The sequence below is a fragment of the Melanaphis sacchari genome, unplaced genomic scaffold (genome assembly GCF_002803265.2).
Source record: "Melanaphis sacchari strain LSU unplaced genomic scaffold, SCAv2.0 Contig103_pilon_pilon, whole genome shotgun sequence".
Lineage (NCBI taxonomy): Eukaryota > Metazoa > Arthropoda > Insecta > Hemiptera > Aphididae > Melanaphis > Melanaphis sacchari.
Genome location: NW_020270383.1, coordinates 244,361 through 271,256, shown reverse-complemented (window position 1 = coordinate 271,256; position 26,896 = coordinate 244,361). Strand labels below are relative to the sequence as shown.

Genomic DNA, 26,896 nt, shown 5'->3' with positions numbered 1-26,896 from the left:
TTACATCTTGAAGCAGTGGAAGTGTGTAGTAGTGTGAATATAAAGTACAATACTAGAAAATTGAAATACTAAGAACACGGATAATTAATAAATACTTAGTGTAATGAAAAATATATCATAAAACTTTATTATTGAAAAATTAGTCCTATCACAGCAATATTTATAATCAACATTCAACGTATACATAGATAATATTCCATTTATATTACTTGGTAACTACAATCCATGAATCTAATAAAATCATACAATAACAATACCAATTTACAAACATATAATATTTTTATAAAAAAAAACACATCAGGTTTATTAAAAAACACTCATAATAGAAGACATGAAAATTTGTTGAATGATTTGTGGGATGTTTTTGAGGTCCATACATACAAAACTTTTACCCGCTGGTAAGCTTTTAGTTAACCTGAAATTCATAAAATATTAATAAATAATTTTTATCAATGTAACTAACTCTTTAATATTTACTATACTATAAACAATTATAAATGAAAATAATAATATCCAATACTTTTAACACTAATCATCTAAAATTCTAAATATTTACCAATAACAACATACATTTGTTTAAATCAAAACAAATATACTTTAACTCATTCACTGTTTACAATACTAATTTGTATCATGTACTTTATTACTTAATGCACTTGTGACCAGCGTTACAATTAAGCAATATTTTTTTTTTTAGTCTCATAAAATTTATATATTTGTTATACATTGTTATTTTAATTTTATGATTTTTTAGTTTTTCAGCTCAGTGACAAGAATCTGTATACAAATGTGATGCACAGCGAATGAGTTAATGTATGTTAAATTATTGACTACTTACACGTCAGCTTGATCACCAAGTGATCCAATGAAAATTGCAAAAGATTGAACATCTTCACTCAGATTAAGTGCAGCAGCCAATCTATCCGGTCTAATATTGTATCGGGATAAGTTAGCATCTGATAATAATATAATTATAGCTTCATCAAAATCACTGCGTTCAGCTTCCAAGGTTTTTTGTGCGTACACAACAGATTGAAGAGTATTATCACCAGCCATACAGAATTGAGTATGAGCATGCATCTTTCTAATAACATTTAATCGTTGTTTATTGTCTGTAGGCGGATTTGATTTATCTACAAATTTAAGGCATTCAGTCTCGCCTGAATGTCCAACAATATCATAACTAATTTTGTCTTCAAAACCACTAAGTGCTTCCATCACCATTATGACAGCTTCAAGTTCACGATCTAAACGTCCATCATAGTTGTTAAATCTATACATACTGCCAGAAACATCCACGATAAACCTCAAACGTTTTGGTTTTAACTGAGGAGCTCCAATTTGTGGGTCAACATTACCCCTTTTCCGATAAATAGAACGTTCGCCAATAACACCTAAAAATTAATATAAATACATAAAAAGTTAAAAAGTTAAAAATTTAAAATAAAATGTACTTAATTTCATTACCTTCTATTAATTTACTATCATCCAGTTCACCAGATGTTTGATGCTTAACCCATTGTCTTTCTTGGGATTTGGCTTGTAACGAATTCAGTATCACTCTCAATGCCTGCACCTAAACAAAAATTTCATTAATTTTAGTAAAATTGTTTTTATAAAAGTAACAAATATTATTTTACTTGATTTTTTACTGGTAAAGAATATTCATTATATATTTTGTCATCATACTCAGTCATTTCTATTTCCTTGAGACGTTCTTTATATGCCTTTTGACCCATTTGTCTTGCTGCTTCTTTGATATGTTCTGGTACAGCATCTTTTTCTGCATCAGACACCTATTTATAAATATTAACATATAATTTTATCAATTTAGAAAATTAAAAATGATTACAGTAAAAATACATTTAAAACTATTAATGTAACTTACTTGAAAAACTTTATGTTTTGCATCTAACCTATAAGGACCTCCTTTTCCACCTAGTCCAGCTGTGTCTCTGCCACCAGTACCACCAGCCCATGTGTTTCCACCTACATGAGGTTCGTTTTTTTCATCTACTTTACCATGTTTTGGGCTAGAAACATCAAGACCACTTTCTTTTTCCACAGTGATTTGTAGATTTTTTTTTTTTATACCAACATAATTCTTTACAAATTTAATTCTTACAATTTATTGGATTACTTACGAGTTGGACCTGCCCAAGGTGATAGTTTTATTGGTAATTTATGTTTGTTGAGAACATTTGTGATCACTTCTTGTGCTTCTTTGGAAAAACAGTCAAAATCAAATACATTTCTAATTGCATCTAATAACGTATCTTGGGGATAAATTTGCAAATGTTTGATTATATTAACTGCTTCTCTAGTGGAATATGGATATGAGACTAAGTTTTGATCAAATAGTTGTCTCAGATCTCCAAAAGCAGAAATTACTTGATCAATAACTTCTGGAGAAACATCAGGTCCATAGCTTTTCAATAACTGTGTTTCAGATTCACGACTAGGATTGTCAACAACGTGACAACTAAATACATCACCTAGAAAAAACATTCAAAAATCAATATATTTTTTATTTAAATACAATAAAAAATATGTACCAAGTGTGCTAAATAGATTATTTCCCAAAAATGGGAATCCTGGTCGATTCGCTAAAACTATCATTCGAAAGTCTGGATGAAGAATAATCACATTGTCGTCATTTACAATATTAGCATTACTGATAATTTGTCTACCATCAGCCAGTCTCATGTTGCCAGTTTCTACAAGATTTTTTAATACACATGTCACATGAGCTGGTGCTTTGTCAGCTTCATCTATAACTAAAACATAACCACCCTTAACAGCTTTAACTAATGGTGAATCTTCAATTTGTAATACACCATCAATTACTGTTTGTTGACTAGTCAACGATTGTACTGTAGTATCCCTGGAAAAAAATATATCTCTGATAAAAAAACAAAAAAAATTTAATTTGATAAACTCATACCTATGGAGTTGAATATATTCTCTAGGCCTATTTACTAATTGTAAAAATCGGTCAACTAGTTTGTTTTTGCCGACGCCTTGGTTTCCAACTAACAAAAGATGTTCTCCCAAAACAAAGTCTTGTAGCATAATTTCTAGTTGTTTTAGATGCTAAAGAAAAAGTTTTATTTAATTAAATTATAGCTGTTTCCCAGAATTGCATTCTTACTTGAGGTAAATCGTAGAATAAAATATTTGGTACTTTACTAGATGCGCTAGTTTTATATCGAGCAATAGTTGTTTCACCAATAGTTAAGTTGTCATTGTCATATTTACAGTTTATTGGAGAGTCCTGTACATTTTCAAATATTGGTTGAATACTGCAACTGTATAATGTTTTTTCGAGCATTTGTTTTGTTAGTTGTGGTAAAAATCTATAGTTAAAAGTAAAAATGGTGTAAGTGTATTACATGTGTTAATTACTCCAAAATATCAAGTAAAAAAAAAAAAAACATACTGAGATAAACAAGCTTTGTTAACAATACTATAAAAGTCTGAATCAGGATATTTGTCAAGTCTTTTTGAGATTCGTAATAATTGGCGTGTAGATAAAGATGGCGCCAAAGAATTTAAATAAATATCAGTTGATTCTCGGAGTTTTTTTGTAACAGCAACTAGTCTTTTCATTGGTTTTACACTATTTGGATACTTGAAAAAAAATTGTATTTATATAAATATATATATTATAATAAACATTAACTTGATGATTCCAAAATTCAAATCTTACAAGATGCTGCACAATTTTCAGTTCCTCTACAGCGGACAAAGGTCTAAGTTCGTGAAATATGAACATATTTAGTACTTCAGGAGTGATCCATTGAGGAATGGTACCACCTAACATACATAAAATGATTTAAATAATGTAAGCAATACATTTTGTTTTTGCCTAAAAGTAATATTAACCAGGTGGTTCAGCAAGCGCCATAATTCTGAAAGCTGGATGTATGCGAATAATATTTGATTTTTTCATAACATCTTCTCCTAATTTTTTTGCCAGTTTGTCATATCTGTCTGATCTTAACAATCTAGTACCATCATAAAGTTGAAGATCTCGATCTTGAACAAGTCTGAAAAATATAACATACATAATATATACATATATACTACTATTACTATATATATATATATACTACTATATTAGTTGTGCAAGTTGCTAAGAAATATATTTGAAGTAGGTACAAATGTATATTAAAACTGACCTATGTAAAACAGATAACGTCGATGAATGCAGTCTATGAAGGCCGTCAAGGACGGCTAATTTTCCCTCGATGGCAGCAACCACTAACGGACTATACTTCCAAACAGTGTCACCGTTTGATAATGTGGTTCTTTGTTGGATTAAATCTCTTGCTGTTAAATCCTATAGCGAAGTATAAATACACGATAGGAAAAAAAATTTAATAATATCTCTGTTAACCCAAACCTGATACAGAGAAACGGTTTCCACGTTGTAATGAAATGTGGTCGCAAATCTATTCACGATTGCTGTCTTACCACTGCCTCTTGGTCCAATAATGCATATGTCGGCTACCGAATGACTGAGCGCCAGATCCGACAGTACAGCGTTTTGATAGCCAGTGTCTACGAAATTTGGAAATAACGCAGCGACGTTTGGGGAAGTCACGTTTCCTGACGGTGCCTATGTGCATAATATAATTTTATTTAAACAAGTCAAACGTAATGCATAATGTCATATAAAATGCACTAGATGATTAAATATTATTATTTATTTTGTTTATCTAATGCACCTACCGTAAAACGTTCGGAATTGTCTAGCACAACTTCGGCCTCGTTTTGGATGTTCGGTCCTCCGACGGACACGACGTGTCGATTGATTGGTTCGTCATCGTTTTCTGGACAGAGAGAGGACAGTATATTGTTTACGGAACGTTTTCCGTCCGGATTCATAAAGCTTTCATATGGATAGAGTCGTTTGAACACATTATTTGGCGACACGGACGGGTTGTTATACTGAAATATGCGGCTACAGTTTACATAAAATACATACGAATCTCTATGTCAAGTGGCACGATAATAATGTAATTATACGAGTAAAATATTTATTATTGGTTCACAACGGTATACAAGGATACGCCTAGTGCCGGCAGTAGAGCCATTGGCGCCTTGTACGAATAAACAAATATTATGCGCCTCTCAATTTTTAATAATTTTTAAGAAATCCATTCTTTGAACTATTTTATTTTCAATAGAAAAAATTGTTAGAGATGTTAGCTTTTCATCTCCCAACATTGAACACAGATAAGTTTTTATTAGTTTTAAGTTCGAAAGTATTCTTTTGCCACTGGCAACAATAACAGGAATTGTTAATAAAATCCAGGTGTTCGAGAATATTAAAATAGGTATTAGAATTGTATTCTTATAATTTTTTTTATTTTTAACATTATATCATTAAGGCGCTCCTTTTCAACAAACGTCCTGGACATAGGCCTAGGTCACCCACCCCTAACACCGGCCCTGGATACATCATTTAATTAAAATTTGGAATCATTAAATAGTACTATAGGAATACGCATAACTAAAATATATACGATATTTTATGTGACCGTGTGTCATAACTCATAAGTATTGTAAACAACTAAATTAAATTATTATAATGAAAATATATAGATTATTAAAAAAAAATGTAGTGTATTTATAAATATGAAGGATAAAATATCATAATTTGCACATGTTGCCTCTATCTTACGTACAAACGCATAGCTGCAGATTGTAAGTTAACAACAACTTATTTTATTTTGTTTTGAGTTGTATGCCTTAGATCTTACATTTACACATTTTATTACAAGTAAAATTCTAATTTAAAAATTAATAGATTTAAATGGATTATCGAGAATTTGTGAAGTTATATTTGTTATTTTGTACACGTTTGTAAAACGAAGACAACACATATATAGTTGACGTCCTCTTGAGCAGTTCTTAATATGTTGAGAATTCTTGCAATAATCATAGATTTTATTTTACAAAATAGTGTGTTTATGTTTTGTACTTACGATTAGTTTAGCGACGGCAGGGATGTTTTCTATTGGGAAATCGTGCAAGCCCAATTCACTGGACTCCGGTGACGCCAAAGCATAAGCGCAGGACAAAACTTTTTCCAACTTGTCTTTAGGTGCCGTTGGGTACTCAGCAGTCAGGTCATTTAGCATGTTCTAAATATTAAATTATAATTTAATTATTGCGAATAAAAATAAATAATAGAGTCATTAACATAAATTCACTTCGAGAAACTTTTGAGGTAGGTACTAGACGAGCTTGCACATAATAGCTTTAGTCACGCTATAGGCCATTATACAGGAGTTTGATAGTGACGATATAAAAATATAAGAACTACTATATTATGATGGTTGCGGTGGGGGTTGATCAAAATGTTTCGTTTGACGACTTTTTCCACTCTATAATAATCATTAGTTTAACGGCTTGGGAACATGATTTTTTAAAAACTTTTTTTTTGTATAAATTGCGGCCAACATTATAGATAATCACTGTTCGCAAAATAATAGAACTGTTAATAAAAACATTAAGCACCTTTTTGAAAACAATGAGTTTTCGTCTGTAGCTTGCTAAACTTTTGTTTATTTACTTTATAAAATTATTACTCAAATAATTTTAAGTTTGATAGGTTATAAATGTTATAATTATAACCTATACGCGCGTTATTGCTCATAATATTTTTAATATTTTTTATACATCTACTAGCCAAATTACTTGGTTTTGTTCGTTTGTAGTTTGTGCTTCCTTAAAATTTTACTTAAATTTATCTATTTATATTTTACATAGGAAGATAATTACAATAAAAAGATAATGTTTAAAATGTGACGCATTTCGCATTACTATTATGTGGTCTGTCTAACAATACTTTAGATTACAGATTACACAAATAATATTAGGTACATATGATATACAACAGGCATTGTTGAACATGCGGTCCTCAACTTCTTTAAAGCATGGGGATACCAGAATTATCATTAGAGAATTTAGTGAAAATAAATTAGTAAATCTTATTTTTTGATACGTTTTTTTTTTTTGTGCAGCCTGCATAGTACTGTATCTAACATTTTTCTACAGTAATTTTTATTTGTGTTCATATGATCAAGTTAATATTTAAAACAAATATCAATACATTTTTTAATAACATAAATTTGATCGATAAAAAACCATTAATCCTATGATTAAAAATAGTTTTATCAATATGAAAATAACCTGTATTTTCTTTTTAAAAAAAAAGTTGAAAACATTTTTATGGCTGTTTGATAATCATTATTTTATGTAATTGGGCATTTTTAAGAAAAAAATATGATTTTAGTTATTAAAAAAAATATTAACTGTAAACACTTAAAAATTTCCACGGCTATTTTAGTTATCATTTTCTCATAACAATTTTTAAAAGGCAACAAACTTATTCACACCGTTTTCGGTACATTTATACAACGATAGGTTGAATAAAAAATTAACAACAATAATAGGTACCTATAATAAATGTTATGTTTTTGATAAAAATATTAAAAATTAATTCAACGTACAATATTAATAATAGAACAATAAATTACTTATTTTACGTTATACCAATAAAATAAATATATAATAATATAATAATAATAAAATATCCTAATTAGTTATATAGTATGCAGATATACTGCCCTATAAGCTCTAATTATAATTGTTTTATGTTTGCAATGATTCGCAGTTGAATAATGAATTCAAATTTAACTAAAATCTAAGTAAAATCAATGCTCACTATAGGTACAGCAAAGCAACTTTACCGGGTTTTTGCAGTACACAAAACTATTATATTGTTATAAATAAAAAAAGGAGTTTTGTGGTTTTATCTGATTTAATTTAAAGTTTAAAAAGTAATAATATTTTAATTAAACCGTTTTCTGTTTATCTAAATTGTTATTAGTAATATATTTTTATTATATACGTTTAATGTAGTAGTACGTTAGTTTAAAGTTTGAACGAATTTTAAGTTGGAACATAATTCATGTAATCGACATCGGGCCGCAATTATCAATACCAATTACCATCAGTAGACGTAAATTATTGATAATTCAACTTTTATAAGAGTATATAACTATGGAGTATAGTTATCATTTCCCGTCATAAACAGTAAACACATAGCTAGCCTTCAGTCGATCATGGTAAATAATTAAAATATACGAAAAGAGTTACAAAGAAATGCCGACTAATTATAAAAACGTTATAGCCGATTAACGTAAAAATAGTTATTATAGTTGAGGTATTAACAATATTAACATTTAACATCATATTATTCACACACACGCATATAAAATATAAATATTACATTCAACAGTAAACAATTACAAACGATTAAAAAAAAAACCTAAATAAACTGTGGTACCTTTACAATTTAATGTGTGCTGTCTTATTAGTTCTACGACTGCGTTGTTTGCGTTTATCGTCACGGAAATTTCTATTTTTTTTTATTCATACCTCAATAAATGCTACCCACGGAGGTACCTATACACAATCTATGTTTATTCGTTTTTGAAAACCGTATAATAATGACACTGTCACATTAAAAAAAGAGACTATGTACCGCTATATATACATCACCCCGCCAGACCCGCCACACGCTGACGACGACCGTAACCGCGCTATACACGTTTTGAAGAAAAATAAAACGCAGGACGACTTAGCCGTGGGCGTCTCTCTATGAGGGGGTTGGGTAGGGTGCACGATGGATGGCGTGTGCATGTCTAAGAGTCGTTGGTTTCACGTTGAGGGGGCCGTCATTTACGATACACAGTCACACGCGCACACGAGACGTTTACGCAAATGTGTACGGCGATTTCGAATTCGGATATAATAATAAAGTATGTGCCAGTTCAGTCGGCGTCCCGGTCGCGCACGAGTAGGAACGCTTGCGGAAATCACGAACACGGCTGCGAATATGAAGACGGCCGATGCGGACCCGTACGAGTTTTTCCGGTGGAAATCGTCGTGCGGGCGGCTGGTGGTTCGGACCACGTGGGTGAGCGGTGTCCGACACGTTTTGCTGTCCGACGACGACAAATCGCTCGAAAAAGAAAAACGGTTGCAGCACCGGCGGCGGGCGACACTCGTGGACCGCGGGGCGCAGAGCTCGAGGACGGCCGATGACCACGACGACAAAGGCATTGAACGCAGTTGCAATGACGACGACAATTACATGGAGCGTGTATTGCAGTGGTTGCAAAAGCCGTCGGCGGAGCTGGACGCGCGCCGAAAACCCATGTCGGCGCCGGGCAGCGACGTTCGCGGCGGTTGCAGGCGCCCGGCACTTGTCAAGACCTGTTCGATCCCAGAACGCCATAGCCAAAGGTCCGAACATCGGCAGGCGATCGTGATCCACGACAAGAGGCCGACCAAGAGATCCGTAGTAAAAAGTCGACATAAAACCGAATTGCACGTTCACATGCCATCCGTAATGCAGGGTAGTAGCTCAGTTACTTGCACCACTGCGGATAATGGTAAAATCGCTAACGTCTACGAGGGTATTAGCGAATCTGGTTTTTCGGAAAATAATATTTAAGTAGGTATGCAAAATCTCAAAAAAAAAAAAAAATCGTTCATCTCGACTCAGTGCCGTAGCAAGAGGGGAAGGGACAACTTGGGGGAGGGGGGCGCGCGTGTTTTTTTTATCCAGTTTTAGGTGACGTGATTTCTTTTTTTAATAAAGCTTTTACATTAAATTCAGACATATTACTTCAATGACTACTGTATGGATATTTACTTTCTAAAGCATGCAGTAATACATTTAATGAAGTTAAGCTGGTTTATAATTTTTATAAAGATTATTAAAGTTTAAAATCACATACATATAAAAGACAATTTGAGCTAAGCAAATCAAATAAAAAAATAAATATTAATAGTTTCCCTAGGGACATCAAATATATCATTTCAATATAAATTTTATCAACGACAATAGTTTATCTCATATTTATTTGATTTTTACTAATAAATCAACTTAGATTATAATTTTGTATTAAAAAATAAATTTGTTTTCCTTCACCTACCCCATTCAATTAATGTCTCGCTATAGTACTGCATTATCATATACGTAAAATTATATGTAATATGTTCTTTATAAGTAGAAGGAACTTTCTAATTAGTATGATGAGTTGGTAGGATATTTGTTATACTGTAAAAATTATGACACACAATAAGAAGAGAACAAATAATTATAATTTTGTTAATAATTGTAATTGTTCTGGATACTGATATTAGTTGAACTAAAATCAATGAAATAAATAAAATAATTTATACATCTAGCTATAAAAATATTACATACATCAGTTTGTAAAGTGATTCTATTAATTTAAGTATTGTGCAATATTTGTGCTTTATGTTTCAATGTAGTTTAGAACCTACACTTTAAGGTATTTTTATAGTGTTAACTTAAATTAAAATAAAATACCTACTAAGATATTTTAATAGTTAAATATTATTTAGTGATAAACAAAAAAATATATTCAGCTGAGGGTCTGGTGTACATAATTATTTAATTGTATTAACAAATAGCTTGTTTTAATTTAATCTTGATGCATTTATTTTTATGTACCTATACCTGTATTAATAATTATTTTATTGGCAAATAAAATATTCTTAAAATGTTAAAAGTTTTGAAGTTTATAAGAACATTATTAGATATGATTAAACAAATATATTTATTTCTGAAAAATATTTCTTAAAGTTGAATGAGATATTTTCTAAGTAAATTTTTTAGTAAAAATGTCATAATTTCAAAATATTATGTAAAAATGTAATACTATACAATTTTAAGCATCAAACGTATGTTCATGATATGAAATTAAAATTATTGTTACATTTAAACATTATCTTACCGCATAAGATGGTGTCATGATATGTCTAGCTTGAAATCGTGAACGTAAAGGAGGATCTAGAGGAATGCCATTATACGTAGGAACTGGCAAACCAAGTGCAATAACAAAGAAATCCTCACTGACACGAACTAGATTCCATTTCATCATGTGTTCTGGTCCATGTTCCTGGAATAAATATAGACGTATTATTTTGTTAAACTTCATTACTTTAATAAAAATAATTAATAATATTATATTTTTACTTGTAATAATTTATCATATGTTTTGGGTGCTACTAAAAATCTACCATCCTCTAAATGAATTTCTCGGTTTTCAAGTAAGTTGTTTAAAATTGGTAAAACATTACGTTCTGCTTTTTCAATTCCATCAAGAATTAATACATGTCCTTCAATTGCAGCTTTAACAGCACTCTATAAAAATATTCTCATTGTATAAGCATAATATTATAATAGTTTATGAAGAAATTAATATTAATGAATTAAAATTTACTTGGTTGATGTACTTTGCAGTGCCTCCAATAATTTCTCTGCGTTGTTTCAAATCAGCTTCAGTAGTATCTTGAGATAATGAAACAAACTCAACTGATTTGTTAGTAAGCTCTAAATAAGCTAAAGCTAAACGTCGTCTGAGAGGCCCAGGTTTTCCAATCAAAAACATGTCTTGACCAAGAATATCTTTTTGAAGCATCCATCGTAAGTGGGACATAGCATCCTGGTTGTAATTTATGTTTACTGTAAAAAAAAAAAATAATTTTTTTCTAAATTTAATAATTATTATTAACAATATATATATATATATATATTTAATTTATAGGTTAAAAATAAACCAAGTGGAAATTTAAATGAAAAAATATTTAATAAATTTATAGAAAATTTACATAAATCACAAACCATAATAATTTATTTATAATAAATAACATAAATAAATGGAAAAAATATCAATTATCAGTTACATAAGCGGACAAAGGATACAATATCCCTTTGGAAACGTGAGAATGATATTAATAGTAATCCTAAGTTGAGAGTAAACAAGAAAAAGATCTCAATTGTTGATGGAAATCTAGGTAAAAAAACTTTAGAAATTTGGAGCAAAATAATGGAGATGATTCATTCAGGACCAAGAGTGGTAGGAGATAGTGGTGGCGGCAAAAATCTCTTAAAGACTACTAAGTCTCAGATGAAAATGCATATAATAAATAAGTTATAATTAAATGTATAAATGTTTATTACTTACAATAATCAATAGGAACAAGCTCAGGAGTTTTTGATGCTTTGGTAAGTTTTTTCACATCACCAATGGTAATTTTCAAAACCCCTAAAAAATATTTATAATTACACTAAACTATTAAAAAACAAAAGAGTAGGTAGTTTTTAATATTTTAAGATTTATTAAATTTTATAGTACCTTTAAAATATTTTATTTATAAAAAACACGCAGCATTAAATTATAAGAAAAATATTATTTTATTATTCATTCATAATGAAATTAAAGAATTACCTTCATCATCATTGAAATCAGTTCCTTTTCCAGTTCTCTTTCTGTCATTAGACATGGTTTGAATTCGTGTACATTTATTGTGAGCAAAAAAATGTTTATGACTCACTCTATATTTCCATACATTTGCTAATATCATAGACATTTAATACCTAAAATTAAAAATATGAATTAACATAGAATTAAAAAATAATGGTAAAAATAATTTATGTAAGTTTTATCAAAATTAATATATCTATTAACCTTTGCATATTTTAATCATAAATCTGTTGCTTCTACTATATATTTATAATATGTAATATTAACTAATAAATTATATGTACATTATGTACAATACTGATACAAAAATTTATAGGTAACCTTAATTTAATCATTTTTATCAATTTTAATTTGATAGATAATATTTTTATATTCTACAAAATTACATTCATTATTGTAACTATCTTAATCGTACTAGCAGTTATTTTGGTATATATAACATATAAATGACAATATTAAACAAAATCAATTTTTATTAAAACAATTTATAATTTTTTATCATACCCATTAGTTAATAGTTCATTTGATAATTTAAAAAAAAATTAAATTTTTTTTTTTTATCAATAACTGGTTATAGAAATCATATTAATACATTATAATATTTCACATTTAAGTTGTATCAATCTTATACTAGTCAAATAGGTACCTAAAAAAATATTGATACACCTAAAAAATATTTCATACAAATATTACTATTAATTTAATTTTAAAGGAAATTAAAAAACATAACCATTTAGCAGTTTGGGATATAATTATTCTAACACAATAAATGTAATTTAATAAATTGTAGTTAATTTTGTAAGCTTACTATATTAAATTATTGTTAAGATAGAAATAATTATTAGTGCCTAAATAAATTTTTAAAATATACCTAAGTTTATGATACTATATTTTTTACTTTTATATTTGTAATTACTTTAATCATACATGTTATGGCTTTAATGTATTCTACCATTTAAGGTTCTTTAAAGAACGTTCAAAATTTGTCAAAACAATCTAGTTCAAAATTATATTGGATTAAAATGATAGATATTAAATATTATACATAATACCTATTATTATTTATTAGGCAGACTAATTTAATACATCTTTAATAGATAATTATAAAACAAATAGCTAAGAATATTAAAATGTGATGTTTACTATTAAGATTTAAGATAAATAACTTTAAATAAAATAAAATAGGTTATTACACAAAAATTATAAATGCATTATGAAATATTTAATACAGAAATATATTACCGTTAGATTACTGATCTAATTGATATCGACTGCGGTTAAAATAATTTTTAATTACAATTAGGTAGAATTTTTGAATTTAAAAGTTAGCATAAACAAAATTATATTATTATTGTCATTGAAACATTAAATACTTAAAATAAAGTAAAATATAAGTATTTTTTATAGTCAACAAAACATTAATCTATGATTTAAGATTTTTATGAAATATTTTTCACATTTAACCAGGTGTGTTATCTAATTTATGGTAAAGTTTCAAGGTGCTTAATTTTATAGACAATAAAATAATTATGTTTAATTCAGTGTTATCAGTTTATCAACACGTGTAGTGATAATAATATTTTGGAACCAGAAACGTGGTTTAAACATTGAACTCTATATGATAACTGGAATGCTCACCAAGCAGTGTTGCCCGAAAGAGGATGTTAGAATGAGATAGCACATACTAATGGTGTTACTATCTTTGTCTTGCACATGGCGCTAATGTCTTAATTTCATATTTTACCGCGATATTATTTTAGTTTGGTTCTTAAAATGTAGTTGCACCTCATTATTTTTTTTAACTTCCACAAAATATTTTTTATTAATTTAATAAAATATAAATAATTAAATGATAAATAAATAGTTTATTAGTTTATAATTATAATTTAAAATAATATAACAAGTATTGAAACATGTTTTTTTGTAGACTTCTGCATTTTTTTGTCATATAAAGGAAGTAATAGGAAATTTTAAGTTGGGAATAAATTAAGTTGTAAATTGAAAGTTAGAAGGTTTTAGTTCATAACTCAAGCATATGAAATAACAACTGCATTTTTAGTAAAATAATATTTATTAAAATATAAACATAGTATTTATAATATTAATCATAATTGAAATAAAAGTGTACTTACGCTATTTACCTGGAGCTATATCTACTACTTACTTTAGATTGTACTTACTACTTTCCTAACTTAAGCTTAATATTGTAGATTTATAATTTAGGAAATATTAGTACTGGAAATATCCAGAAAAACAAAATCTGCAATACATTTTGTTATACTTCATGGCCAAATTTCCTAAAATAAATAAATATTTAAAGATACTATGATACTTTGTAGATACTTTAACTATATTCATAACCTTGGAGTTATATGATCTGTTAAGTTAACTAATATAAAAAATATATAAATACTTGTTTTTATTAATTGTATAATTTACTTACTTCTCGTTGCAGAATTCTCCTTTCTTTAATTTTTGGAGTTAAATGATTTGGGAAATCAAATACAGTTGGTACAGCAGATTTTATTAACATTTTTTTCCCACTTACAACTGCTGAATAGAAGTCAGTTTCATTGAAATGTAAACTACATAAAGTTGTATTGGAACTAGGTTTAAAATCTTTCCTTCGAACAGCATGCACCCATTTTTGAAGCCTCTCTTTATCTTTAAGAGGGAACCTTAAATATTAAAATAATAGATGTAAATCTGTTTAAAAATATCAATGAGTAAAATCAATAACACCATATAATAACTTAATACTAACTTGTGAAATGACAAGTCTTTTCTAACATCACTAGAGCTAGCACAATTAAAGGCACTACAAAAATTCACCATTTTAAGTCTTAACTGCACAGTAGGTACACACTATTTTAATTATTTTTAAAACTTTGAGAACGCAGAAGGCAGAACAAAAGTCAAAACGTTAAACGAACAACGAATTTAAAATGTATTGGTAATCAATTCATATAACTATGTGTGATAAAAAAAGATAGCAACACCATTCTTATCTGCTGTCTTTTTCTAACACGCTATCTCGGTTATGTTTACATTGGTCTTATGACTGGTGAGCATTCCAGTTATCATATAGAGTTCAATGGGTTTAAAATAGTCTTAAATCGTGATTAAGAGCAATAATAAACATGTTTTTTTCCCACGAACAGATTGATATTTCAATTATTTCACTATCAGCGGTGTATCACTACTATCACTTGTAAGTTGTATTATACACGTGAGTTGTGCGTTATTTATTTGTCTTAACTATATTTTGTTTTGAATTTGAATATTACAATATCATATTGACTATGGTGTTAGTCCTTTGAGGCTTAGACTTAGTGACCACAAAACGTCTGACTCTTGAGTCAATTAAACTAAAATAATTTCCTTGACATTGCTGTGTTATTTCCGAACACAGTAGCATCATGACTATGAAAGTGACATCGAAAACGTTTTTACGCAAAACTAAGCGTGGTAATATTTTAAAGGTAAGTGTTCGCTACCGTAATAATTTAATATAATGTATTTACTCTTGTGAATATTCCATTTAGATTGTACGCGAACACTATTTGAGAGATGACATAGGTTGCGGTTCTAAAATATGTAAAAAATGCAAACACAACAACGAAAGGCCACTCGTCAAACACCAATCTATTAACACCGATTTTCCGGACAAACATTTTTTGTTAGTGGACACGAATGTAGTTTTGCGTCAGGTATTTATTATAGTTATAGGTTTCGGTTTTTTTTTTTTTTTAATGTATTCTTTTGTTCTTTAATATGTAATATTTTAGTCTAAATTAATGTTTTCAATTAAAGCACTTCATTTTTAAAATGATTTTATAACTAGGATATAAATTATATTTGTAATATTATCATTTATTAATTTTATGAAGATCTTTTAATATTTGAATAATGCTTATTGACTATAGATTGATGCCCTGGAAGATGATACTTTGAAAAATGTTATTATTTTACAAACTGTACTTGAAGAAGTCAAACATCTCAGTCATACTGTTTATAAACGCCTAATGGATATTATAGGAAATCATTCTAGGAGTTTTTATATTTTTGTTAATGTTTATCATAGGTAAGAACAATTATTATTTGTATTATTTATTTTAAGTACTTGTTTATATAATATTATATAATAAAATTATTTAAGATTTTAACTATTCTTGATTTTCATTGTTTTATTGATACAGTTATTTGATTTGTCATTTTTTAAATAAACCAAATTAATTAGAACAAACTAATAACTGATAATATTTTTACTGTTGTTTTAATTAATAACTGCATAATATTCTACATTTATATCTCAAAACAATTTTTAACGAATGTTAATAACTAGTTATTTGAAAATTAAAATTTGTTACTTTATCTTGATTTTTATTAATTTAAGGGATACTTATGTTGAACGTGTAAGAGGAGAAAGTCCCAACGATTACAATGACCGCATGATTAGGGTAGCAGCTCTTTGGTATAATAAACATTTGGATGATAAAATAAAAGTATTATTATTAACCAGTGATGAAGCTAGTAAGGCTAAAGCAATTAATGAAGGAATACCTACAATGTCGCGTGAGTTTGTTGAAATTATAAATTTTAATATTTTTGAGTGAATTAATAACATTGATTTTCAGTTGAACAATATGTTAGTGGATTAAACAATGTTACATTAACTGATAAACTGTCCAATCGTTCTTGTTTGGTAGAAGAAACTAGTAAAGAACCAATTTTTCCTCCGCATTTGACTCCAGCAAATATACATCAGGGCATAAAGTCTGGAAAGTTAATGCAAGGCACATTTTTTGCATCTGTTGATAACTTCCTCGAAGGAAATGTTTTTGTGGAAGGACAAGAAAAAAATGTAAGTTTGTATTGCATGAAAACAATGATTTTCATTTATTGTTTTAATATTGTATTTTATATATTGTTGCAAGGTAGAGAAAATTTAAATCGGGCTATTAATGGTGATATTGTTGCCATTCAAATGTTTCCAGAAAGTCAATGGAGCGCACCTGCTAATTTAGTTTTAGCAGATTATGGTAAAAGAATTAATTTAGTAAATTTGTAGACATCACATTGAATATTTTGTAAACTTATTAGATGACTTGGACTTGGAAAGTGATTTAAATACTGTTGAAAAGCCAAAAGAAAAGTACCCAACAGGTCAAGTAGTTGGAATAATACGAAAAAAATGGAGACAGTATTGTGGAATTATTCAACAAAGTCTTGTTGAAAATGTAAGTACATATTATACTTATATGTAATTATACAAATAATCACCGATAATTGCTTAAAAATTAATGTTTGATTACTTTTTATTAGGCAACTAGACATTTATTTGTACCAGCAGATAAAAAAATTCCAAAAATAAGGATAGAAACTAGACAGTATGACAAATTAAAAGATCAACGTGTTATTGTTGCCATTGACACATGGCCAAGGACATCAAGATATCCATTGGTTTGTATAAACTATTTATGTTTACTACTACTTCGCGTGAGAATATAAAATTATATAAATTATGTTTACAGGGCCATTTTGTTAGGTCACTTGGAAAAATTGGCGAAAGAGAAGCTGAAAATGAAGTTATATTATTAGAACATGATGTCCCACACAGTAAATTTTCAGATGAAGTTTTGGGGTGCTTACCAAAGGAAACATGGACTATTAGTGCTGCAGTATGTATCTATGGCTATTTTGATATTAATTACTCTTTTGATAAAAATTGTATCATACACAGTTTCAATAATAAATACTAGATTTATTATGTTTAAATAAACGTTATTAAAAATTAATTAATTAATAATAAGTAGTATTAGGTGTAATTTTTATTTATTTTATATAGTGATATTAATATTATTAAGAATCCATTCAATTATTATATGGTTGGAGTAGTAGGTGTATATCTCCACTATTATTATCTTCATTATCTTTACATAGATTCACTGAGCTGTTAAAGTTAGGAGATTCGATAAGTTGTAAATCTTCTTCCATACTACTTGTCATTAAATCATCGCTCATTGATCCTTCATTATACCTATGTCTATAAACACATTAATTATTTTACAATGTAGTAAAATGCACTTTTAATTGTTTCATATATTATAATTATTATAAATTATAATATTATAATTAAATTATAAGTGATTCATACCTTGTATTTTGATCAATATTTGGTCGATTATTTAAGTTTTCCACTATGTATGTATGATCATTTTCAAATCTCATCCTTATTACTTCATTGTTTTGTGAGTCAAAAATTATATTCTCATTAGTTAAACTTTCTGGCTGTCTTATACGTTCAATGTTTATTTTTGGTTGTACTCGAATGTTAGTTTTATGATTGTTTCTTCTAGATCTATTTGAAATACATAATATTGATGGTATACGATTTCTTACTGTATGTGGTACCTTAATTTCTGATTTCTTGGATATTTTTTCTTTAGATATTTTATCTAAGACTACTTTTAATTCATTTTCTATTTTTGTGACATCTTCTAAATTAGTCTGAAAAAAAAATAAAATGTTCAGCAAATCATTGATTTGATTTTGAATTGTAAATTTTTACCTTATTTAACTTTATAAAGTCTTTTAGAGATTTTGTATTTTTTGAATGTTTTAAATTCAACATTTTAAGAGTCATTAAACTATCATAAATCTCAACAATATTTTTTGAATCTAACTCTGAAATATATTTTTAAATGAGTAAAAATGCATAGTTACCATGTTTTTATGATTTTGACTTACCTTCTTTGTTAGGTTTTTTGTCTAAATCATTATTTATGGTGTTAATACTTTGTTGTATTTCATTCATAATGTTTTCTTCAATTATAATTTTGTCGTGACAGCGATGATGTTTTAATACTTGATCTGCCCTCCGGTCAAATCTTATCTCATTTTCCAAACTAAATAATATTATTTAGTGTTAAATTAAATTTAAAAAAATTAAATATTTATATTGCTTGTGTAAGTTACTCTGTTGTTGATGGTTTCAATAACATTTGACAATCTTCATTGGTATTCAAATAATAAACTAATTTAGTTAACTTATTGATAATATCTATTGAATCATTGTTTTTTTTATTTTCATATTTGAATTCATGTGGTTTTTCTTCAGCCATAACTACTAATAACAGTAGTTCTTTTGATATTTTAACTGAGCAAATAAAAAAAATTATGTATTATTGATATAAATGAAAAAAATGTTATTATTCCCATAGACACAATCTCTAGCATGAAATATATCTATGTTACATATTTAAAATTAATTAGATTAGGTAACCTAACCATGCCCATTAAATTAATGACTCCAAAATGTGTTACATTTTCTAAAAAATGGCACACATGTAGTATGCTATCTACCAAAAAAATCATTTATACAAATCTACAAACTTGCGTTTACTAACCCGCTCAATGGCTTGTTGATTAACAGTTGTTCCATTTTAAATAGCCTGTTTGTTAATAGTTGTTCATATTTCTTTAATTTTTTAAAAAAATGATTTTTATATCTTGTAAAAGACATTCAAAAACATTTTTTTGATTGATTGATCTCCACCATTCTTGCAATTGTCTTTCAATAAGATTGGTCATTCCATGAGCTCTGATTTCATAGGTACTTCACTTTAATATGTTTCCATAAGCATTTAATAGTCTGTACTTGAGCATCTGTGGATAAGCCTATACCTATATACCTACCTAATCATTGATGCCGTCAATACAGACTATGATATATAACATAATTACTTGTAGATAGCATATGGCACCAAAAATTTGTTTATAGATATTATACAATATGTGTACCCTAAAAATATTACATAAAATCTGTATATTAAAAGCAAACTCTGATTTTAAATTTTAAATTATGTATTCATGTAAAAATTATAGAATTTACAATAACATTAAAACCTATTTTTATTTTATTATTTGGCTAATCAATAATCATAATTAAAACTAAGACGGTTTAACTTTCAAAGAGAAAACTTTCAACACTATTTAGTATTTACTATATTGATAGACATGTGTATAAACAGTTATTTAAATTTTATCATGACTATTGTGTAGTCACTTCTATACATTAATGAATTATTATAACAACACACGCTTGATTTAAATCTTAATTTTTGGGTAAACTGAGCTTTGTTTGAAAGTCTATTTAAGTGGAATGATTTTTAATTTATCTCAAAGTTAAGTTAAAGTAGCTCACTTAACTCTAGTGTTAATAATTTTTATAATTATTAATGATAGTATTATATTAATATACTTTTCTATTTTTTTATTTTCTTATTTTTATAGGATTTAGTGGGTAGAAAAGACTTTCGTGATCTGGATATTTGTTCGGTTGACCCTCCAGGTTGTACAGATATTGATGATGCATTACATTGCATGCCTCTGGGCAATGGAAATTTCCAAGTTGGTGTGCATATTGCTGATGTAACTCATTTTGTTAAACCTGGTACAGCCATAGACATTGAAGCTAGCCAACGTGCAACTACTGTATATCTAACTGGAAGGCGTATTGATATGGTACCAGGTAATATTTTTTATAAGACAATCAATAATTAAAAAAACAGATGAACTAAAAATATTTATTTGTATTTTATTGTGTGTGTGTACTGTATACTGTGTATGCACAATTCTAGTTATTTATTAAAATGTTAATTACATTTTTTGCTTATTATATTTATCTTATACTGCTAACAATGACTAACTAATATCTATAACACATAATAAATTTTAGGTTTATTGAGTTCAAACTTATGTTCTTTACGTGGAGGAGAAGAACGTTTGGCATTTTCTTGTGTTTGGGAGATGACTCCAAATGCAGAAATTGTTAATAGTAGTTATACAAAAAGTGTTATTAAGTCAAAAGCAGCTATGACTTACGATCAAGCACAGTTAATAATTGATGATCAGAACCAAGATAATTCTATTGCACTAGGATTGAGACAACTTAAAAAGTTTGCAAAGATTCTTAAAAAACGACGCCTAGAAGCTGGGTATTATATTTAATTTATATTTCAAATGACTGTTAACATATTTTTTATTACATTATGTCTAAATTATAATATATTTACAGAGCATTGGTTTTGGCTTCACCTGAAATTCGTTTCCTTGTAGATAGTGAAACAAGAGATCCATTAGACGTAGAAGTAAAACAGTTAAAAGAAACTAATTCAATGGTAGAAGAATTTATGTTGTTAGCTAATGTAGAAGTTGCCAAAAAGATTTACTCAGATTTCCCAGAATTTGCTGTTTTAAGACGTCATCCTAAGCCACCGCCATCAAACTTTGAGTCTCTCATTAAAGCGGCAGCACATCTGGTATAATCATTTTTTAATCCTTATAAATAATTTTAACTTTACATTTTTGTTTATATTTGTTGTAGGGAGTGGAATTAAATGTGGACTCTAGCAGAGACTTAGCAAATTCTTTAGATAAAGCAGTTAAACTAGATAATCCTTTTTTTAATACAATGCTCCGTATTATGGCCACTCGGTGTATGTTACAAGCTGTTTATTTTGCTAGTGGCACAAAAACCTATGATGAATTTTTGCATTATGGATTGGCAGCTCCTATTTATACGCACTTTACATCTCCTATTAGAAGGTCAGTGCATTATAAAAAATATATTTTTTTTTAAATTAGGTGTAATCAAATACTTAACTAACTAGTAACTAGGTATATTTTATGACTAGTAATTTTAAAGTGAAACCGTTTTTCTATTACTGGTCCATCCACCACCAAGTATTCCAATAACCAAATAGGCAAGTAATTTGTGTATAAGCTGTAAAGTGCTCTAGCATCTGGTATATTTATTAGTTTATTAGTTTTTCATTTTATATACGACATTAACTAACAATTGTTGATAAGCACACTAGTAACCAATAATTATGTAAGTGTCTTATTCCCATACCATAGAAAATAATTACTATTTTTGTTCCAAAAGAGAATACACCAGGTGTGACTGGTTTCCATCCGGGGGGCATGCATCTTCCATATAATTGCACTGGTAATGATTGGTGTAAGACGAAAAAAGTGCGCAGAACTGGTTCTTTTTTGGAACAGAGTATAGTAAAAAATATTGGCTTAGTACACTAGTCGTGAGAATCCGGCTTGCTTTATATACATAATCATATTTTATACTGATTTGCAATCTTATATTATTTATAAAAAATAATTGATGGAGTACTAATACTAATAGTTTTAATTTTCAGGTACGCTGATGTACTTGTTCATAGACTTTTAGCTGTATCTATTGCAGCAGATAGTACTACACCTGAAATGCTTGACAAACGTAAAATTGAAGGACTGTGCCAAACTTTAAATACCAGAACCCGTATGTCTGCTTATGCTGAACGTGCATCAGTTGCTTTAAATACACACGTAAATCAATTATTTTGTATTAATGTATAAAATTGAATAATAAATAATTTAATCCATCTATTTTTATTAGATATTTTTCCGCGGAAAAATTAGAGATGAAGAAGGTTATATTTTGTATGTTAGAAAAAATGCTTTACAAATACTTATACCAAAATATGGATTAGAAGGAACTCTTTTCTTGTCAGCCCGTAAAGGGCAATCGCAAGCTGTTACATTTATATATAATGAAGATGTAAGTTAATTTTTTTTTTCTTTTTAAAGCAAAATACTAAATATTAAGATAATTTACATTTATCTTATAAAATATAATTACTGTTTTAAATTAGGAGCAAACACAGAGGTGTGGAAATATAGTTTTTCGAACTTTTGATCCAGTAAGTGTTCAATTAAGCCTTGATAGCAGCAATGTCCAACATGAAAGAATTGTTTTGAAACTTGTCAAACCTGAAATATTAAACTTCAGTGTACCATCTATAAATACAAATACAGCTAGTGTACAACAACCACAGAAGAACCCTCATGAACCATGTGATTCTCTATGTGAACCACAACTTAAGAAAGCCAAAATTTAAAAATGTATTTGTTTATTCTATTGCAAATAAATATTAAATAATATTATTATTAACTAAATATTAGATTTTGTATGTATATTTTGCAAAATATATTATTATTTATTTGACATTAATTTATTTAGTAATTAAATACTTGACATTTATTTGGTTTTTGTCCAAATTAGTGTGGACATAATTAGTAATAATTGTAATTACTTTTTAAGTGACAAATAATATATCATTAATATTTCTTATGAGCTTAATTTACAATTGTCATAACTCTATAATATGACTAACTTTTCAAAAAAAATTATAAATATTTTTTATTTTTACTATTAAAATAATTATGATATAACTAGGGCACGAAATTTGACACATTTGCATCTTTTTTTCTAATGCGTTTATTTGAGACTTGTCTACAGAGAAGTGACTTATATTATAAAAAATTCAATAAAATCATTTTTATATAGCTTTTTTTTTGTATTTTTTACATTTTTCTTTTAAATTATTTTGAAAAAAATAATGTATTGTACATTCCAATCCTTCAATTATTTTTCTAAAAATACCGATTTCTTTTTTTGTAATTATTTTCAATTTTGTATTAATGACATTATTTCTTGTCTCTGTTTTAAATTTAATTTAGATTCTGCAGTCTGTAAAAAAAAACATAGTTAATGAATTAAAATATTTATTTAAAAACAATGATTTTTTTATTTACATTTATTATTAAAAAATGTAATTTTTGAAAATGTTATGTTATTTATTGGGTAGTTTTTAAAGTCATTTTAATACTTTTTTGTGCGAATTTTTTTAAGATATTTACGTCATTAAGTTCAGGGTCTTAGATATAACAATCATAGTAAAATTAATGTAGTATGTCAACTACCATTATTTAATAATCATAATTCACTAATAATAGAGTTAAGACAATTAATTTCCATTTTTTATTAAAAAGTTGAAATTGAAATTATTTTAACAGCCAATTTCACAGAAGAATAAATTTAGTTTTTGAAGTTACAACAACTGTGATTTAGGCTGGTATGTCGTTTTTAATTTTATATTGCATTCATAAGATTTTCTTTGGAACAATCCAAAGATAGCTTTGGTCAGCGTATAATTAATTCAATTGTTATAATAATTTATTACCAATAATTATTTTAATATATATTATAATAAATAGAAGTGAATAATATTACTTTTTAGTTTTTATTACGGTGTGTGTTGAAAATAATTGTAATCATTCTTTTCATTCACTTAATTCTTTAAAAAAAAAAAAACACATATCTACTCATATGAGTGAATCTCATGGTGGTACTTCATCTTTAATTAATAATACATCAATGGTTGTAAATAATTGTACTTTAGTTTCTAATTTATACCTTAAATTAATAATTCTAACTCTGTTCCCCAAAATGTTATTCAAAGCGTGGTGAAAGGTATTAATGGTATTAAGAGAAGTATAAAAAACTCTGATAAATAATGCTTATAATAATATTGATAACAATTTTGCATATTTTAGTTCTGAATACAAATGTATGAAATATTATACCTGTTGTACTTCGTTCGGTACGTGCTTGATGAATCTTTGGGAGGGTATAAGCAGAAACAGTACAATACCTATAGGTGTATTGGAGGGATGACAGGTAATGATGGGAGTTTCAGAATCTTGTGTTTGGCATGATATTACGAATAAACGCGTAGCAGGCATAATGTGCTATATAGAGTATAGTAATCTCATTTAAAACTAAATTTCATTATTTATTACGGATATCATTCCACGATGGAGGAATTTGGTGCTGTAATTTTATTATGATCTATAGAGGTTTGATAACGGGCATCGCAGTCAATACAATAGTAAAATAGCTGCCAAACACTTCAAAGGTAGTAATCGTTAATAATGTTGCAAAACTCTTGTTATTCACATGATCGTATCAGATTACAGCTTAATGTAATAAATGATCACTAGATGATGAAATTGTTAATTTGCTCTTCTTCTGAAAGTTAATAACGTTGATAGATCGTATTAATAGAGTAATCAATTTATTAAATCAATTAAACAAGTTCATTAATTAAATATCCATGGATATCGACCTAAAATGGTGTTAACCTATTCATGAAAATCATTACCAAATTTGGTTCAATAAATTTATTTTTATTTGTAACGATGAGGATAATCCTAGTATGCCACCTACTATGATTTATGTTTACACTTGAACACCATAGTATTTACTATTTAATGAGCATTTGTTTAGTTTATATGGTCAGTATATTATCATTTAACCATTTTTATAAATTGTTCTGCTTGACTTGATTAGATCAAGTCGTATCGGAGTTTATTATTAAAAATGCGATTAGCACATCGGGCTGTGCCGATTTGTAATGACACTCCCGGTCAGTCCGAAATACTGCGACCATTAGCTATATTCGCGATATCGTCAGATATATCTATAAGTTGCGATAGTGTGAACACAAAATGTTTGTTAAAATATAAAATACTAGATGGTAAATCAAATAAAATTGGATGTGTATTGTTTATTAAAATGAAAATATATATATAAAAGCTCTTCAAATTAAATCATTAAATAGTCGTGCGCTCGATGTGTAACCAGAGCAGTCGCCGCATGGCATCAAACATAAATATTCATCAAGTAAAGACAATACTATAACTGTTCAAGGTAACCTTTAAAATACTTTCATAATAGTTATTGATAAATAAATATGTATTCTAATATATTTTTTTTATAATTTCTTTAATATAGTCATATCATTAAACATGGTTCCTAATAATACTTTAATAATATCATACCTAATTTTCAAACTATAGTTTAATTAAGTAACTATATGTTACAACCAATAGTTTTTTCTGTGTGTCCTTTTCTCAGTAGATCTTGGGTCCATTCCGCCTTTTCCTTAGGCCGGCCGCACACCAAAAGAGCAAAACTGCGTTAGACAGTGTTAGTCAGTCTAACACAGTTTGTTAAAATAGATCATAGGAATTACATTGCATACGCACATTAATAAGACATGGTCAAAACAAAACGTTTTTGCTTTAAATCACCAATTAGTCATGAACTGATACTGTCTGAGTGTCCACATTTTCGTTCGTCACAGCTAGACAAGAAAGAATATATTTTCATGTGTATTTTGTATTTTGTATATTTTTAATAATATTTTATATACTTATCACATAATGGCTTGTGATGGCGAAATACTAGTAAGTTAGTGGAAATGAGACCATCCATTTATGATTTTGGAGACAAGGACCATAGCAATCGAATTGTGCAAGACAAGTTATGAGAAGAAATAAGCAAAGAAATGAATGTTGATGGTGATTTTAATTTGGTTCAATAAATTTTATTTTACATAACACTATAGTAGGTATGTAGATTATCTCTCGTTAGCAAATAAAAATAACATGTATGAACCAAATTTGGATGGCTGATTTTCATAAGTAGGTTCTTAACACCATTTTAGGTCGATATCCATGAAGTTTTAATTAATAAACTTGTTGAATTGATTTTAATAAATTGATTAATTTTCATTAATAAACTATCAACGTTATTATTTCAATAGAAAACT

General features: G+C 27.9%; 3 protein-coding genes and 1 pseudogene across 3 annotated transcripts; 2 read left to right on the top strand and 2 right to left on the bottom strand.

Annotated features, from left to right (window-relative positions):
* Positions 1-306: 306 nt before the first annotated feature.
* Positions 307-12,486, bottom strand: LOC112602298 (von Willebrand factor A domain-containing protein 8). Its single transcript, XM_025350304.1, has 21 exons — positions 12,345-12,486; positions 12,081-12,161; positions 11,337-11,578; positions 11,090-11,257; positions 10,848-11,012; positions 5,994-6,152; positions 4,735-4,953; positions 4,406-4,621; positions 4,182-4,342; positions 3,886-4,049; positions 3,710-3,816; positions 3,440-3,630; positions 3,152-3,356; positions 2,945-3,093; positions 2,556-2,884; positions 2,145-2,495; positions 1,889-2,088; positions 1,641-1,796; positions 1,468-1,576; positions 839-1,394; positions 307-415 (listed from the first exon to the last, which is right to left on the bottom strand). The coding sequence occupies exons 1-21, from the start codon at positions 12,484-12,486 to the stop codon at positions 307-309; spliced, it is 4,179 nt and encodes a 1,392-aa protein (XP_025206089.1).
* Positions 12,487-14,432: 1,946 nt separating this feature from the next.
* On the bottom strand, positions 14,433-15,420 carry LOC112602327 (THAP domain-containing protein 2-like). Its single transcript, XM_025350353.1, has 3 exons — positions 15,145-15,420; positions 14,824-15,058; positions 14,433-14,677 (listed from the first exon to the last, which is right to left on the bottom strand). Exons 1-3 carry the CDS (start codon positions 15,213-15,215, stop codon positions 14,663-14,665), a joined length of 321 nt encoding a protein of 106 aa, XP_025206138.1. The 5' UTR covers positions 15,216-15,420; the 3' UTR covers positions 14,433-14,662.
* A 99-nt stretch (positions 15,421-15,519) lies between these two features.
* Positions 15,520-23,398, top strand: LOC112602318 (exosome complex exonuclease RRP44). Its single transcript, XM_025350340.1, has 15 exons — positions 15,520-15,862; positions 15,926-16,090; positions 16,307-16,464; positions 16,777-16,955; positions 17,018-17,422; positions 17,484-17,620; positions 17,706-17,843; positions 17,915-18,061; positions 20,676-20,913; positions 21,121-21,379; positions 21,460-21,703; positions 21,769-21,989; positions 22,598-22,766; positions 22,837-22,998; positions 23,093-23,398. The coding sequence occupies exons 1-15, from the start codon at positions 15,800-15,802 to the stop codon at positions 23,336-23,338; spliced, it is 2,931 nt and encodes a 976-aa protein (XP_025206125.1). The 5' UTR covers positions 15,520-15,799; the 3' UTR covers positions 23,339-23,398.
* Positions 23,399-26,507: 3,109 nt separating this feature from the next.
* The window catches only part of LOC112602455, a 2,402-nt pseudogene continuing 2,013 nt past the window's right edge, over positions 26,508-26,896 (top strand).

Coding starts and splice junctions, on each gene's coding strand:
- LOC112602298 (XM_025350304.1), bottom strand. CDS start 12,486: ATGTCTATGATATTAGCAAATGTATGGAAATATAGAGTGAGTCATAAA. Junction 4,954..5,993: donor CTGCCGTCGCTAAACTAATC/GTAAGTACAAAA, acceptor CGCATATTTCAG/TATAACAACCCGTCCGTGTC. Junction 3,631..3,709: donor TGAAAATTGTGCAGCATCTT/GTAAGATTTGAA, acceptor TTTTTTTTCAAG/TATCCAAATAGTGTAAAACC.
- LOC112602327 (XM_025350353.1), bottom strand. CDS start 15,215: ATGGTGAATTTTTGTAGTGCCTTTAATTGTGCTAGCTCTAGTGATGTT. Junction 15,059..15,144: donor AAAGACTTGTCATTTCACAA/GTTAGTATTAAG, acceptor TTAATATTTAAG/GTTCCCTCTTAAAGATAAAG.
- LOC112602318 (XM_025350340.1), top strand. CDS start 15,800: ATGACTATGAAAGTGACATCGAAAACGTTTTTACGCAAAACTAAGCGT. Junction 18,062..20,675: donor CATGGACTATTAGTGCTGCA/GTATGTATCTAT, acceptor TTATTTTTATAG/GATTTAGTGGGTAGAAAAGA. Junction 22,767..22,836: donor CAGTTGCTTTAAATACACAC/GTAAATCAATTA, acceptor TATTTTTATTAG/ATATTTTTCCGCGGAAAAAT.